General features: G+C 35.8%; 2 protein-coding genes and 1 pseudogene across 2 annotated transcripts; 1 reads left to right on the forward strand and 2 right to left on the reverse strand.

Annotated features, from left to right (window-relative positions):
* Nucleotides 1-632: 632 nt before the first annotated feature.
* LOC11417987 (uncharacterized) lies at nucleotides 633-1,705 on the reverse strand (annotated as a pseudogene).
* A 909-nt stretch (nucleotides 1,706-2,614) lies between these two features.
* LOC120579385 (putative disease resistance RPP13-like protein 1) lies at nucleotides 2,615-8,871 on the reverse strand. Its single transcript, XM_039831432.1, has 2 exons — nucleotides 6,089-8,871; nucleotides 2,615-2,903 (listed from the first exon to the last, which is right to left on the reverse strand). Exon 1 carries the CDS (start codon nucleotides 8,831-8,833, stop codon nucleotides 6,116-6,118), a length of 2,718 nt encoding a protein of 905 aa, XP_039687366.1. The 5' UTR covers nucleotides 8,834-8,871; the 3' UTR covers nucleotides 2,615-2,903; nucleotides 6,089-6,115.
* Nucleotides 8,872-9,365: 494 nt separating this feature from the next.
* Nucleotides 9,366-13,754, forward strand: LOC120579602 (putative disease resistance protein At3g14460). Its single transcript, XM_039832064.1, has 5 exons — nucleotides 9,366-9,545; nucleotides 9,850-10,104; nucleotides 10,214-10,278; nucleotides 12,058-12,139; nucleotides 12,261-13,754. The coding sequence occupies exons 1-5, from the start codon at nucleotides 9,366-9,368 to the stop codon at nucleotides 13,419-13,421; spliced, it is 1,743 nt and encodes a 580-aa protein (XP_039687998.1). The 3' UTR covers nucleotides 13,422-13,754.
* The last annotated feature ends 3,520 nt before the right edge of the window (nucleotides 13,755-17,274 follow it).

Genomic DNA, 17,274 nt, shown 5'->3' on the forward strand with positions numbered 1-17,274 from the left:
AAAATATAGAATCCAATTAAAATTATAAAATCTCCTATATTTTTTTTTTTTGTCAAATAGTCTAGTGGTTAGAGAAATTCACCTTAAAATCTAAACTCATGGGGACCCTATATTTATTTTTTTTATAAGACTTATATTAAAAAAAACAAAAATGATTTTTTTTTTGAGGGAACAAAAATGAAAAATTGGATGGTTCATGCCTCATGGTGTGTGAAACTGATTTAAAAAATGGTATATATATTATTGGATGCGAAAATTAACATCAAATGTATATTGGCTTAGTGGTAACACTGAATGATATTGACCCATATGCGCTTGGTTCGATTCCCCTGGGTGCAAAATTGAAATTTTTTCTCAAATAAATTAAAAAAAGCAAAAAACGAAAAAAAAAAAAAAAATCGGTCCCGCCATTTGAAATGGCGGGAATGACAAAAAAAAAAAAAAAAAAAGCTGCCCTGTCAGATCGTGACACGTGTCGGACCGGCGGCCAGTCCCGCCATTTCAAACGGCGGGAACGCACAAAAGGACAAAAAAAAAAAAAAAAAACCAAAAGTGGGTCATTTTGGGAATTTTTTTTCAAAGGGGGTCAAACTTGTATTTTTTTTGGACAAAAGGGTCAGAAAAAAAAAAATTTCGGTATTTGTAGCACGAACCAAATCAAACACATTATCATAAAAAGGAAACCTATGATCCAAGCTTAAGAAAAGAGGAAAAAGTCCTCTTGCAGCTATAAATTCATTGAAAGGAGCATCAATATTAAGAGTATACTAGTAACAATTGTAACATTCCTTTCAGCCATTACAGCAGCAAAAGATCCAGAACCAATTCCAATATCAAATCCTATTCTAATTCCACCATTTCCTAATGCCAAAACATCATCAACAAGAAAATCATTCTTACTTCTAGACTTAACAAACCTTTGATTCTCATAACCATTAACCAAATCAAAGCAATGCATGCAACCCCTATTCAATTTCTTACCATTCAAACACTCAAAATTCTTACAACTAAAACCACTCCAATTAACAGTTTTGTTACTAACAGGTTTCCAAAGTGAAGTTGGAAAAGGATGAAGATAATTTACCTTAGAAGAAACAGATTTAGCAAAACACCTTCTTCTTGGTAAAGGCTCACACCCTTTCAAAATCAATTTCTGAGCATAACTCCAATCATCTTGACAATTTCCAAATACTTTGTAATTCATATACTGGGACATCAAATCAGAAGATTTCTCACAAGAATAGCCCATAGATGAAACCATCTCAGTCATTCCAGTTTTGGAATCTTTACCCAAAGGAAGTTTATGAGGGTTAAGAAAAAGTTTGAGCTCTTTTGCAATGTTGGGTCTTGAAAGATCAAAACTTTCATAGCCAAGAAGCTGTTTTTCTATCTGGGCTAGTTTCTTTTGAGACTGATCAATTTCTCTGAGTATAAGTGAAACTTGTTCTGAGATGAGAGAGAAGTTTTTGTGTACTTGATGAAGTTGTTCGGTTTGGTTGTTTTTTGGAGAAGAAGTGAAAGCATAAAGAGCAAAAAGATTGGTTGTGATAACGGATAAGATCATGAGAATGTTAACAACTGAAGAACAAAGTGTTGAGTTTTTGAATCTTGCTGTTCCATCACCAATTTTCAAAGAAACAGAACCTTTTTTTTTCTTATGAGGAGAAGAAGAAGAACATAAAGATTGAGTTTCAAGTGACAAAGATCACGAGAAGTGAAACATTAATTGTTGTCGGTTTCGGATTGTGAATTCACTTGTCTTGTTCTTATTTCCACATTTTCCAAGACATTGAAATTATGCGATCATTACTTGATCAAAAGTAATCTTATAGTATTTCTTTGTAAAAATAAAATCTTATATTTCTAAGACAAAATTTCTATCCGTATGTAACCAAAAAAAATTTCTATCCGTAGAATCTTTAACCAATGCCTTGAAAGCATTGGTTAGCAAGACCTATTTAAATATTAAGGGCAGCCTGGTGCACTAAAGCTCCCGCACACGTAAGATCTGGGAAGGGGGTCCCACCATTTGGTGTATTGTACGCAGTCATACCCTGTTTTTTACATAATAGGCTGTTTCCAGGACAGTAGTACAATTATGAATATAAAAAATAAAAACTTTGATCTTTGTTTTTTTAAACTTAAACAATTTTGATCCTCTATTTTGACAAAACAACAACTTTAATTTTTTTAAATTGCACAATTTTGGCCTCTATTTTAAAAACTTTGACTAATATGTGATTTTAATGATGTGGCAATAAATTATCCACTATCGTCTTCTTATACCATTTCGATTGATACTCCATTATTTTGACGCTATATGTCTTATGTGGTTGAGCAACCTAAGAAACCAAAGAGCCAAAACTATCGAGATCTAATGTTCGATTCTCTTCGATGCTACAAACAATACAAGAATACACAATAAATTTGCGGATCATCTTTTCAAAATAGAAAAATAGTTGCATCCTGAGAGATGACGCAATTTTCTCTAATCCAGCGGTTATGGACTTCCAGTTTTACTTGTGCTTATGCTACGATTATAAATTGGTCACTCGTGAGTTGTACTTCTGAACTAATAATCTGATATCATTTGACAGCTTTGAGCAAGAAACTATGACATTAAAAAGCTACAACGTTCACAGAACTTTATGAGCATCAACTTGACCAGATAAATTTATACATGACAAGTTTACAATTTCAAAATTCTGCAATTCAAAGATATCAATTATTATGCAAATCATATGCAGTATGAACTTAATAATTTAGTCCCAGAATACAGCAAGACGGACAACAGAAGTGATCAGATGCCGCATTCTCCGGCCAAAAAGAAACAGGACAATTCCCAGCAGTTAATACGCTCAGCATTTTTTTACCTATTGCTTCTCTACCTCTGCTTTTCTCGGCTGGAAGAAGGGACACATAAAATACAAATTAATTAAAACTGTTTTAATTAAAAGGCCCTATTCATAAACAGAAGCATGTCATTGAAGACAGTTAAAAATAGCCATACTAAACACAAAACCATACCACTGAATGAGAAAACTGAAAAGTAAACTAACAGGCAATCCTAGGGTTCGTTTGCTTTGTGAAAACATTTTCTAAAATATATGTTCATTTTAACTTGCTAATAAGAATGAAAATGAGACTCTAAAAGTGAAATGCTGTCGTATGAATGATGCATTTATGGAAATAATGAAAATAATTCTTTTGGCATTTTTATTGTTTCAGAAAACAGCAAACAATTATTCACTTGAAAATAGATATTTTCAGAAGGTAAACCATCTCTATTGTCACAGTCATAGCAACCGTACTAAGATCTAGCTGCACCTAGGAATGCAGATATGATGCTTACTAAGTAACGAATGGAATAAGTTTAATTGGACAATTTGGAAGAGCTTATTTAGACCTATCTAATGACATAAGAATTTGTGCATGTGTTTGCAACAGGTTTAGATATGTCTATAAACTGTTTTCAGCTTGTTATACAAGCTCCTTGAAATAGCTTGTGGTCATAAAATGTTCACTCATTCCATCTTCAATTGTTACATGATTAATTTCAATAGTAAGTGTTTGTTATTTTCTGTTGGCTAGTTAGAAGTAAAATTCTTTTTCTGCATATCATGAAACTGAAACACTCCCTCCCTCCTCGGCACCACTGTGGCTGCCACAAGCTCCCTTTCTTAAGATTCATCAATCCCCTATAACATTCATCCAAACAAAAGTCCTTCTCTAGTTTTGGTCTCACCATGAAGAACCAGTTTGAGTTCACAAATGGTACCATTGTTGCACCTGCGGAGAATGATCCTGCCTACAAGAAATGGAAAAGATGCAATACTTTTCTAATTTCTTGGATAAGCCACTCAATCTCACCGTATATAACAATAAGCGTTATTTGGCCTGGCAAGACCTTAAGGAGCATTTTTCCCTAGGTAGTGCCTGTTTGAAACTGCAGCGGCATCCCATTTCTCGGGTCCCAAAGCAACTCTATAGTGAATTTTATAAAGCTCAGAATGATATGGTTAGTTAAGCAAGCAGATATGTTCGTTTCAACCAATTACAGTAATAACATGAGAATCCTTTGGGATGAACTATGTAACTTTAGAGCTGTCCCTTTAAAGAAGCCCTGCCATCAATCACCAACTTATTCTCCATGGTTGTACACAAGAAAGGCACATTCATGACACCACCCTTGAAGAAACATCTGTTCTTGTCGTCCAAACTGCACCTAACAGCAACCAAAACAAAGAGAAATCGAACATGTCCTGTGCCTCCTAACCAGGAAATGCAAGGCAATGCACTCACTGTGGTCGCACTGCCACTAATCATACCCCAAATACTTGTTTTCTAAAACATGGATATCCACCAAGTTTTAAATCCAAGAAAGCTGCCCACAGCATCTCATATACTTGTTTTCAAGATGCTAACATCCTGTAAGATTCAACACTTTCCAGTTTAACACGAGCAATTTCAGAGCCTCCTTGCTTTACTGCCAAACACCTCACCAACTGCTACTTCCAAATTGATCAGTTCATTTAACACCTCTACCTCTCATCATGTAATTCCTCACCACGCTGGATCCTAGATTCTGTGCCACAGATCATATCACTTTATCCCTCAATTTTTTATCTTCTTATAAAATGATAAAACCAATTGCCGTCTCTTCGCCAAACAGTCAAGTGGCTACAGCCAGCCATATAAAGTGGTACTGCTATCTACATGACTGAATCTTCAATAGTTCAATCCTTTTTGACACTTTATACATCCAAATTTCTCCATTAACATGTTTTATGTTACAAAGCTAACCAAATCCCTTTCATGTCAATTCACCTTTTACTAATAATTTGTATGTTTTAGGAGATACCATCCATGAAGATGATTGGCAATGCTAAAAAAAATGCTGTATTATACATTGATAATTCCTAACGTTCAATTTCATATTCCTCTACCAAAAATCCTCATTTTGTCCACACCCATAAGTGGTGCACTCCCCATGAAATTTCCCCCCCTAGAATAGGCCATCCCACAAATTGGTGCAATTCTACTTTGCATAAACATAGTTTACTATACCTCTCATTGTATCAAAAGTTTGTGACCTATGAAGAACTGACACGGACACCAGATATTACATACTATTTAATACAAAATCAGACATCCACAAATTGGTGCGATTCTACTTTGCATAAACATAGTTGTACTATACTTCTCATTGTATCAAAAGTTTGTGACCTATGAAGAACTGACACGGACACCAGATATTACATACTATTTAATACAAAATCAGACATCGCCTCCCTCATGGGTTTTGGCTCATTGTGTTATGCATCTACCATCACCTCTGACAGACCAAAGTTCAAACCTAGGGCTAGAAAATATTAAATGGCTCAAAAGGTTACTAGTTGTTTGATTTGAAAACCAGAGAGATTTTTCTCTCAAGACACGTCAACGTTCATGAGACAAAATTTCCCTTTCTCAGCACTTTCTTCCAACACTAGTAACGGAAACATTCTAGTTCCCTCCCTACCAACCAACACAAATTTTCCCCAATCTCCTGAACCACCTCATATCATATCCTACCACGAACAAATCCATCCGCTCAACCACAAACGAATCAGTCCTCACAACCATCCCCAACCAGTAATTTTCCTCTCTCAAATAGAATATAATCCAGACCATAAAGAACTCTTAATCTATGAAGCACAGACACTTCACATTGCAGGCTTGTCTAGTGTCCGGCACATGTCAGACACCAAAACAATACCCACACATTTCCTAATCTATGTAACACCGACACTTCACATTGAAGACGTGTCTAGTGTTCGACATGTGCAAGCATTTGTCAGAGACCAATAGCATAAAAACCAAATTAAACCACTAACAGAGAATAGCATTTCAACCTTACGATCAATTACATTATATATTTTTTTTGTTGCTCTAAACGCACCTAGGAATATCCAAATACTGCCAGATCAACAGGAAATTTTCATATTAGACAAACATGATATGCAAGCACACTACTTTCAATCAACCAATGAACTATACAACTATAGTATTACTATGAAAATATACACTTAAATAATGAGCAGATTACCTGATGTATATGGTTAAAATGAGCGATCTAAGCTTCAATAATAGTAGAGGGTATGGAAGACACCATGTCCGAGTATTCTCCGGTGACCCTTTCAAAATGCGATTTCAATAACGGGCATCCTTTGACAGTTAGATGGAAAAGGGAGGCGACTATTGGTAGAGAGGCAAGGTTACCACAATCCTCTATCTTCAGCTTTTTAAGAGAGGTTAAGTGTTCGATTCCGATGCCCTTTAGTGAAGTGAGTGTAGGAAGACTCTCGAGATGAAGAGAATTAAGTGATGTCATTGTAGAAAACTCTCCCTCAGAAAACAGAGCCAGTTTTGAGCAATTTTTCAAGTTCAAGTTTTGAAGAAATGGAAGATTGTTTGCAGTAGATAAAATGGTCTGGAGATTGCTACAATCTTCTATGCAAAGATCTTCAAGCTTTGGAAATAAAGCCAATTGAAAAGATACGAGAGAATCGCAACTTCTTAAGATTAAACTCTCAAGGACAGGATAGGAGTGAGACTCTTCTCGTTGTAATTTCTGACAATAAGATACTTTAAGAGATTTAAGCGTCCCTGAGACGCAATCCATAGGGATGCTGACCAAAGATGGGCAGTTACTGATGGCCATTGTTTGAAGACAATCATTGCATTTCATCATTTGCTCGGATAAGGAAACAAATGCTTCACAACCGCTGATCTTCAATTCTCTTAATCTTGGGACACATGGCATGGTATCACTTAAAGTTTGACATGAAGTGATCACTAACTTATCCAAGGAAGGAAGGTTGCCGGGTAACTTACCAATCAGTTTAGGACAATTTTCTATGTAAAGCTCTTGAAGCAAAGTGAAACCCTCACTTCCACTTTGATTATTGACTGACCATTCTTCCCAATTGAGCATGTCCTTAAACTTGATGATTCTTAAGGAACTAAATGCCTCAAATCCATTCCCATAAAATTCCGGACCCACCTTTTGCAACCTTGTAACAGAAGTTATGTAAATTTCTCTCAGATTAGACAATTGTCCAAGTGATGGCAATGACAAACAATTTCCGCACTCGTCAAGATATAGAGACATCATAGTAGAACCTGAATTGCTCCCTAGCCAATTTGGAAACTTCTCACCACCAAAATTATTTATTTTAAGTCTTTTCAAGTTTCGATGCGGCTCTAGCATGTCAAATATAATATTTTCGCTCTCTTGACTGTGTGTTGGAGTTGTCCACTTGAATTCGACCTCATGAAGATATTTTTTACGCTTCAACCCAGCATTGGATGCTTCTTCTTTAAGCAGAACATTTTCCAAGTTCACAATGGAAAGTGAGCCACGAAGTTCCAACATCTCCCCCAATTCACCAACATTTGATCCCCCATCATTGCTAACGACAAAACGAGGCAACGATTGAAGAGACTTTAACTTGCCAAGATTTGTAGGCATCTTTTTTATACCACTGCCACTAATATCCAATTGTCGTAGGTTGATAAGCTTGGATGTTTTTGTTGGTAACAAAGTAAGATCAGCACAACCCACCAGCAATAATGCTTCTAAGTTATACAGATTGCAGATAGAATCAGGAAGAGAAGTAATTGGAGTCCGAGAAAGATCCAAATACCGCAAATGCAATAAATGACCAATTGAACTAGGCAATAAGGTAATCGGATATTCAGACAAAGAGAAGACACGCAGAGGCTTTGGTTTTTTTAATAGAGTTGAAACTGAAGCGGAAATTCCACCCAACGAAGGAACAACGGGGTAGAATTTAAAAGGCATGAAGGTCCTCAACTTCTCGAAATCAGCGTACATATCAAAATGTTCAGAGTCATCGTATGTTCCTTGAAAATATGAGATACGGCGCACTCTACTCACTCCAATTGTGCTTGGATCACTATCCATCAACCTGTAACAAAATTCACCTGCAACACATTCTGCTAACTCATGCATAATGTTATGCATTAAAAAATCATCCGATGTGTGGTGAAAGAACGTCTTCGACACCAACTCCTCAAAACATTCTTCTCCTATATCTTCTGCTCTCTTTCCCATTGTTGATCGTGGCAAAAGACCTTCAGCCATCCATAAATATATCAAGTTCCCTTTTTCTATTTTATGGCCTTTCGGAAAGATGGCACAAAATGAAAAGCACCGCTTGAGATATGGAGGCAGGCGTATGTAGCTTGAAATTAATGCAGAAAATATGTTGTTCCCCCCTCTTGATAAATCCCATAATTTACTGGTACAAACATTTTCCCACTCCTCACTGTCCTCTTTTGAATTTAAGAGACTCCCTAGTGTAATTGTGGCTAGGGGGAGACCACCACACCTTTGAACGATTTTTTTACCAATTTCCGTCAAAACACGACTTCGTTCATTTGAGTTTTGAGACTTGAATGCATGACTTGAGAATAACTCCCATGAAGCCTCTTGAGATAGGAACGGGGGGAAATGAGTTAGATTAGCACGGATTGCTGTGGCAACCCTTTTATTACGTGTGGTAGCAATTATTCTACTTCCATTATTTTCTGAAACAAAAGGCATTTGAAGGATATCCCAATCAAGATAATTCTCATTCTCGAACCCATCCAAAACAAGTAAAAACCTTTTCCCTGTTAATTCTTTTTTTAGCCGAATTTGGAGACCATTGAAGTCCACGACATCAGATTGACACAAAGTGAATGAATCTAGAACTTGTTTAGTTATTTCCTGCATTTTCGAATTTCCTGAAACGGATGCCCACGATCTTGACTGAAAATGGTCCATAACTCGTGAATCATTGTATAATAAATCCAAAATATTATAAATTAACGACTAGGGCGTTACATTTTTCATGATTAGAACAAAAACCAAAACAACCTACGTAAGTAACAAAAAAAGGGAAATAGAGTTAAACATCATGAACAAACATGCAAAAAAGACATAATCGCATATTAGAAATTATATAAAATAAAAACTCACAACCCCATTAAGTTCTTCAACTATTTTGAACTAAAGCTAAAAAAAATTAAAAACAAAAATTAACAAATGATGAATCGAGCAAATTGATTGGTTCAAAACTACAGTACCTTGAAAACTCAATTTCAACAGCAAGCAAAATCAAATGAAGGCAAGCCACCAAATTTATTCATCTATGTATCTATAGCAAGCAAAGTATAACGAATCATTAATCATTACCTTAACTTTGTTTGATACGGGATTCTTTTTTCGCTCTCAATCTTTATCACAGCGATTCTGGGTGAAGTTGCGGAATTAAAAATTGAACGGTGGAGAAGCTTCTAACAGCGACACTGGCGCGATGAAGAGCGAATCCGACGCGGTGATTAACAAGGGTGGTGCAACTCCGGCACGGTTAAGAGCATATTCCGACGCGGTGGTCAACGATGATGCATTTACTTTAGAGGGTCGAAATGAAGGCAAAAGAAGAAAAGGGATTTTGTGTGTTTTTGAAGAAGATGAGGAATGTAGAGAAAGAAGGGTTAGGTCAGAGCCATTGTTTCCAATAAGATGGATATGCAACACTTTATTGGAAATCGATAACATTAATTATTTGTCATTTACAATGCACAGTAAACTTGAATTTGAATTGTGATTTGTGCTAGCCAGCAGCAAGATCAGATCTATGGGTGATAAATAAGTGGCGCCCAAAGGTGTAGATCCAAGTATTTTTAGATTAGATAACCCAAACAAAATGTATTTTTAGAAGAAAAAGATATGACGTGTGAGAAAAGCAAGAATCCTTAAAATTTTATCAAGTAATTGGGCCTTCTTTTAAAAATCAGATTTTTAATAACAAAAAGCCCAACCCCTTCTATGCTGTCCTTCTATGCTGTCCGTCGAACCTAGAGACGAGGGTAAAGAAGGGAACGAAAATTCAAGGATGGAAGCTTTGTGGGGCTAAAATCGATAAATCACATGTCAGTTTGAAGGATAGCACTGAATCGGGGTGGAAATTTCTGAACGCACCTTTGAAGGTTCTGAACGCGGTAACCAAACACGAAGCACGCGGTGATATTGTGATCTCCAAGAAGAAGAGGGTGAGTTTGCCTTAATCTCCGAAGTTTCAGATTTTATTTTTGTTTGTATTTTGAAGTTTCTCGTTTTTGCCCTTTGCTTGGTCTGTTTTTCTGTATATCTTCTCTCCAGGCAATGGCAACACCACCAACTACACACGTTGATGATGATGATGCTGGATCGCATGGAGAAGTAGCGTGAGTATTTTATTTTCTTTTTCTTGTCAATAGTTGGCTAAATAGCGTGGGTAACAAATTGTGATTAATTATTTGTTGAACTCAATAGAATCTTTTTTTATTCGATAGAAGATCAAATTGAATCATGTGTATTACTTAATCATATAGATTATCTAGAATTTTAATATCCAATTAAGTTACTGACTTAATCATAATGGTATAACCTAATTACGTATGGATTGGATTGGTTATTCTTTGAAATTCAGAGGTATAACATAATCAGATGGATCATTGAATTTCATTATTATGTTTTCTAAGCCAATTCTAGGAGTTGAAAACATACCCAGATTCGTAGGAGATAAAGGCTTACAACATGTTTTCAACGGTACACCGATTATTTGAGAATTGAAATTTTTGTGTTGGTGTTGAATTATTTAGGAAGAAGGTGCTGGGTTGATTATGAATAAAATAACCTTTCGGTAGGGATTACCAACAATAATTAATCACAATCATTAATTAATATTAGATTCAAGGGTCATGATTTGGAGTAACTCTTTCTACTTACTCTTAGAGTCAATGGATCCCTCCTCATATATATGAGCACAGGGAGTCATTTCCTTTTTCTTTGTGTAAAGAAAAAAGATGGTAGACTAATTGATATTTCTATATATGCGTGCACTGGAATGCTGGCACTGGAAAGGAATTGGACTATATGATGGTGGGACATTCCCCCATCCACGCCGGTCCATCCACACTTCTACTGGGTGTGATATTTTGCTATATCGGAACAGGGAAAGATACTGGACGGAGTTGTGCTTTTCCCACCTTGGCCAGGAAGAGATGTGAGACGAGGTTCTTCAACCATTACTTTTCTTCAACTTTGAATTCCGTTCTGTCAGTGTCAAGATCAGGTGGTAGCTTATTTGCTGTTGCTGGTGCTACTGGAGGATCTGGGTCTCGCTTACGAACATCAGAATCTCACTATCGATCCCAAACATAAAAATATAGATCACTAGCATCCGGCTCTTCCTAACGATCACGAAAGACAAGCACTAGGATCCCTACTTGAAGTTAATTCTGGATCTTACTCCAGATAACGAAGATCATAATCTCTATTACGAGCATCCGTAACTGCATAGCATCAGAATCTCACTATCAATCTGTAGTTGGCCAGCAGCATAGGCTAGGAACCATAGAACATGCCACAGTGCATGCCATAGCGATGATGACCACCATAGACCATAGTAGTGGATAGGTATATTAGTGTTAGCCACCTATATATATATATATATATATATATATATATATATATATATATATATATATATATATATATGACATGCTATGGATTCATGCAGATATATATTTTTGGCATGAATTCTAGAGAAAGTTTTTGTAATTTCTACATGCATGTTGTGGCTTTGTTTATATTGGTGGCAAAAATTATGCATGTTGTGGTTTTAAAGTTTTTTATTCATTTATTAAAAAAAAAGTTTTTTTATTCGTTATACCAAATGTACTTGTTCTGTAGTATCCTATAGTATCAAACACTTCCCTTTTTATAGTTTGTGCACGAAATAATATCTTAAGTGGTTTGTTTATCAGTACTTGTTCTGCATTATCTTATAGTATTAAACACTCCCCTTTTTATAGTTTGTACACGAAGTAATATCTTAAGTGGTTTGTTTATCGGTTGTGTCGGTGTACTTGTTATGTATTATCTTACTTGCAAGTGTCCACATCTGCTTATGTTTCACAATTCCTAAAAATGCCATCGTTTTATATATCGACTCTAAACAGAGGCAATGAGACACAGGGAAGGGTCGATGCGTTGTCAGTGGAGGCAAGACTGGATGCTGGTTCTGCCAATTCAGACCAAAAGGTTTTTTTTTTATCTTTCTTTATTTGATTTTGTTCTAATGAAAGCTTATTTGATTTTGTTCTCTAATGAAAACTCATTACCTTTTTTCTAGTTAACTTTGACCTTGTAATATTGTGATTAGGGTGCAAATAATATTGCAAAACGTTCTCAAGAAAGGATAGGAAGTGCATTCACACGAAACAGTTTACCTCAAGATTTTGATGATCAAGAGATATTGTATGAAACTTGCACTGTTTCTAATGCATCACAATTATTGGTTTTGGCACCCAAGTTGCAGAGCCTAAGAATTAAGGACTGCGAATCATTGGATGTCCTCCCAGATGGTTTGCTAGATGGATCAACCAGTCTTAAAGAATTGAAATTGATGAATTGTTCTGATCTAAGGTCCATCCCTTACCCTCCATCCCTGACTGAACTTTACATAAGCAAGTGTAGAAATTTTGAATTACTCCGATCGTCAAAATCAAGAGAGAATCTTTCCTTTATTCACAGATTGTCCATTGGGAATAGTTGTGATTCTCTCACTACCTTGACCTTAGATTTGTTCCCTAAACTCAAGATTCTTTTTATATGGAACTGTCCCAATCTAGTATCTTTTGATGTTACAGGGGTGCATAAGGGTGATTTTCCATTGGAATGTTTTGAAATAAGAGATTGCCCTGGATTGACGTCTTTCCCAGATGAAGGATTTCATACACCAAACCTACGTGCCTTCACCCTTTCCAATTGCAAGAATCTTAAAAAATTCCCCAATTTTATTGCCTCTCTCACATCTCTCCTCACATTATTTGTACTTAGATGTCCACATATTGAATGTTTTCCACATGGTGGTTTGCCTTCAAGCTTAATTCTAATCTCTATTGCATATTGTGACAAGCTTACATCACAAAAGGAATGGGGATTGGAAAATCTAAAATCTCTGACTACATTTAATATTGAAGGTGGATGTATAGGTCTGGAGTCATTTCCAGAGGAAAATCTTCTTCCCAGAAACATTATCTCTCTACACATCAGCAATTTAAAGAGTCTCAAGAAGCTGGACGACAAGGGCTTTCAACAACTTAATGCTCTTTGCACACTTAAAATTGATCGTTGCGACGTTCTGCAGTACTTGCCTGAACAGGGGCTTCCTTCCTCCCTAAATCAGCTCAATATCAGGGATTGCCCAGTGTTGACTCCAAGACTTAAACCCGAGACAGGAAAGTACTGGTGCAAGGTGGCTCATATTCCTCATATAGAAATTGATGACAAGAAAGTTGGGCAACCTTGGTATAGATATTGATGACCAAAAAGTGTTTGGGCCTGTGGACTAAAACACCAAAACTAGGCAAAATAATCATGTTACTTCTGTACTCTACCCAACTTTGCAGATTAATATTCGTTTCACTTTTTAACTATAGCTCTACTATTTTTAGCACAAAAGAGACCAATGGTTTAAATTTATCACTTACTATGTATCTAACATTTTCTGCATATTCCATGATAAGATTGCTTGTGTGTCATACATATGATGTTATGTGTTCATTATGTACTTTGTTAGCACTAGCGGTCTGCAAAGGCAGAAGTAATAGAAAATAACGAGTAGATGTGTAATTTGTTCTAATCTTTTGGTAGTTAGTAACTCTAACTAGAAAATTATTGGTCTTCTACTTAAGCTTCCTTCAGTATCTGGTTATTTAACCTTTAATTTGATCTATTTTGGCTTTCATGAAAATATTTAGGGCCCGTTTGTTATTTATTTTTTTTAAAAAATAGATTTTGGTAGTGTAATATGTTTTTGTTATAATTTTTTTAACAAAGAAATTTTCAAGAAAAACTTCAAATATCTTATCTTAAAATGTCATTCTAAGTATTTCAACATTTTAAATAGTGTCTTTAGAGTATTCGTTCGTTACCATAATTTTTTGGAAAATGTTAACGAGTGCTCTGGAGTAGGGGTGTTCATGTCCAATCCAATCTAATGCAAACCGCAAAAACCGAATCGAAAAACCAAAAATCGAAAAAAATAACCGTAATTTTAAATAAATTGGATTGATTTTCGGTTCCCTTTGTATGTATATTATTATATGAAATTTTTATAAATGTTTCCTTAATTTACAATCTTTAATAATGTTGATTTTTTTTCTTTCTTTTAAGAAATATTATTAAATTATGATTTTGTAACTATTTTACTTAACCTACTATTTTATTTTCTACTTATTTCATCTTTTTTGTAACCTTATATTTATATGAAATGTGATAAAATAATATATTTTTTTAAGAGAAAATGAAAAATTATAAAGCAATGAAAACTGAAAACCAATCCAATCCGAACTGAAAAATTTTGTGGATCGGATTGAATTAGATTTGATTTTAAAACCAAACCAATTGGATGAACAAATAACAAAACCGAAGTAATTGGATCAGATGGTTTTTTCTCCCAAAACCAAATCAATTCAATCCGCGAACACCCCTACTCTGGAGTATTTTTTAAGGACAAAAAATAATAAGTATTTATGAAAATGCATGTAATCAATGTATTAGAAATCAAAATATATGGCTTTTTAAACAATAATTACTTATTTTATAATGTTTAAAGAGTGTCTCGAAAGTACTCGTTAACAAAATCCTACTTTTTTTTACTAAAACTTTCAGAATAATTAGCCTTTTAATTTTTTCCGATTCAACTCTCTTTCATAATGAATTAGTGCTCCTTGAAAAAGAAAAAAAAAAGAGAATAATTAGTCGCTTTAATTTTTTTTCCAATTCAACTTTTTCATAATGACAAATCATGATCAAATTACAGTGGATTATATTTTTTTTTTTTTAAGGATAATTACGTTGGATTATTGTTCTTTTTTTTTTTTTGTCAAATAGCCTAGTGGCTAAAATTTACCTTTTTAAGGTGAATAAGTGGGGTGTCCGAAGTTCGAAGCCCGACCTCTACATATAACAATGCATGTTCCTACAAACTGAGCTATGCTCATGGGATAAAAAAAATTAGAATACTTTTATTCGAGTAACTCATCTGTTTATATGCAATCCCACAAAGCAAAAGAAACGACCAATAAGAAAAGAAGCATGGTAAGACACTTAAAAAAACTTTATATTTTTGAGGGAAAAAACCACTTTATTGTTTTTTTTTTTAATAGCAAAAGCCACTTTATTGTTAGTTAAAGTACATAGTCATAAATTAAATTGTTTCGATTGTCCTTAGGACTACTCGTCAAAATAACTGATCGCTAAACTATACATACAGAAACTTTAATTTCATCACGATAATAATATAATTTACATATAAATCGACATGTTGCACCAACTTATATTTGAATAAAGCGCTAGCTGCTAATAACAGAACGCACCATATGCGTAACGTTTATCGATCTTCTTAAACAACAAAAAAAGTTGTGTGAAACTATATATTTATCAGTGCTGTACTAATTAACCTCACTCATCTTTATTTAGCTGTTGTCGTTACCTTAACTTTTCCTTCTTGGAATTATTGCGGTTGAAAAATGGGAACCGAGCGACCGAGAGGGTTTGAGAGAGAGGATCGCGACGGGCCGTGGTACACCCGCAGGCAGTCGCGTCGGTCTGATTCACCGGCAGTGAGGAACACCGGGGGGGTTTGGGGTCCAGGCAGGGTGCCACAGGGGGGGAGGGGTTGAGGGGGATTGAGTCGACGTGAGACTGAGACGGAGGAAAGCGCGGCGACAGAATACTCAAGGTCAGGACAGGCTTTAAGAAGGTGGTTGGCTTCGGAATAGGGAGGACGACTACAAGCCTCGCAAGTCTAGGGTTAGGTTTGCTTCACGAGAGGATCGCTACTACGGGGACTATGATACAAGTTCGGAACGTTTAGACAGAAGAATGGTGCGGTGGGGTGATTGTGAATGGGATGAGGAGTGTGACTACAACACTGATGTCTCAAAGTTGATTGATGGTTACTCTTTATCATCGCGAAGGACAGAATTGCGCAACTCAGAGAGAAACACAGTGGTTTCTAATCAGCAGCCAGTGCGTGTGAGCAATGTGAACAAGGAAATGGCACTGAGGCAGAGTCGAAATTGAAACGGTTTGTCACTTTTTACATTACAAATTTTCCTCCACAAGCATCGATCTTTTTCTTGCGAAAGGGGTTCGAAGTTTGTGGTATTCTTGAAAATGTTTTTGTGCCAAACAATAGGAATAGGAACGGTGATGTTTATGGGTTTGTTAAGTTTGCTAAGGTTCGAGACGTTGATAAATTATTGAAAGCTCTGAACAATGTCTGTTTTGGTCAATATTGTGTCCGTGCTGTGCTTGCTAGGTTTGATATCCTGTTTGTACGAGGAAGATGTTAAGTCTGAGGCTTCTATTCAAGACCATGTAGACATACTTGATGAGTTGGAAATAAATAACAATGTTGATATTCTGGCGTAGAAAACCTATTAGGAATGCAGTGTTTACGCATTTTCGGGATCATTTTGCGGCTCATGATATGCAGAGGCCAGGGGTTGAAAACCTTCAATTCAATCAGTTATCTTATGCGGAAGGAAGCAGTTTAATAAAGCCGTTTTCAGTAACAGAGATTAAAACAGCGGTGTGGGACTGTGATAATTTTAAGAGTCCCGGACCGGATGGGGTGAACTTTGGTTTCCTGAAAGATTTCTGGGAAGAGTTGAAGGATGATATTGTGCGCTTCATTAATGAGTTTCACAGGAATGGTAAATTGACTAGAGGTATCAATAACACTTTCATAGCTCTCATTCCAAAAATTGATAGCCCTCAACGTCTTAATGACTTTCGACCTATTTCTTTGGTTAGATTTATTTACAAAATTCTATCGAAGGTTCTAGCGAATAGATTGAAAACGGTTTTGGGAAAGGTTATTTCGGATTCGCAGACTGCCTTCGTGAAAAATAGGCAAATTCTAGATGGAATTTTGATTGCTAATGAGGTTGTCGATGAGGCTCGCAAGGAGAAAAAGGAACCGATGTTGTTTAAGGTGGATTTCGAAAAGGCTTATGATTCGGTCAATCGGGGATACTTGGATGCTGTAATGAAAAAAATGGCATTCCCTGTGTTATGGAGGAAATGGATAAAGGAGTGTGTCACAACAGCTACGACGTCTATTTTAGTTAATGGGAGCCCTACAGATGAATTTCCTTTACAGA

This window comes from Medicago truncatula, chromosome 3 (assembly GCF_003473485.1).
Source record: "Medicago truncatula cultivar Jemalong A17 chromosome 3, MtrunA17r5.0-ANR, whole genome shotgun sequence".
Lineage (NCBI taxonomy): Eukaryota > Viridiplantae > Streptophyta > Magnoliopsida > Fabales > Fabaceae > Medicago > Medicago truncatula.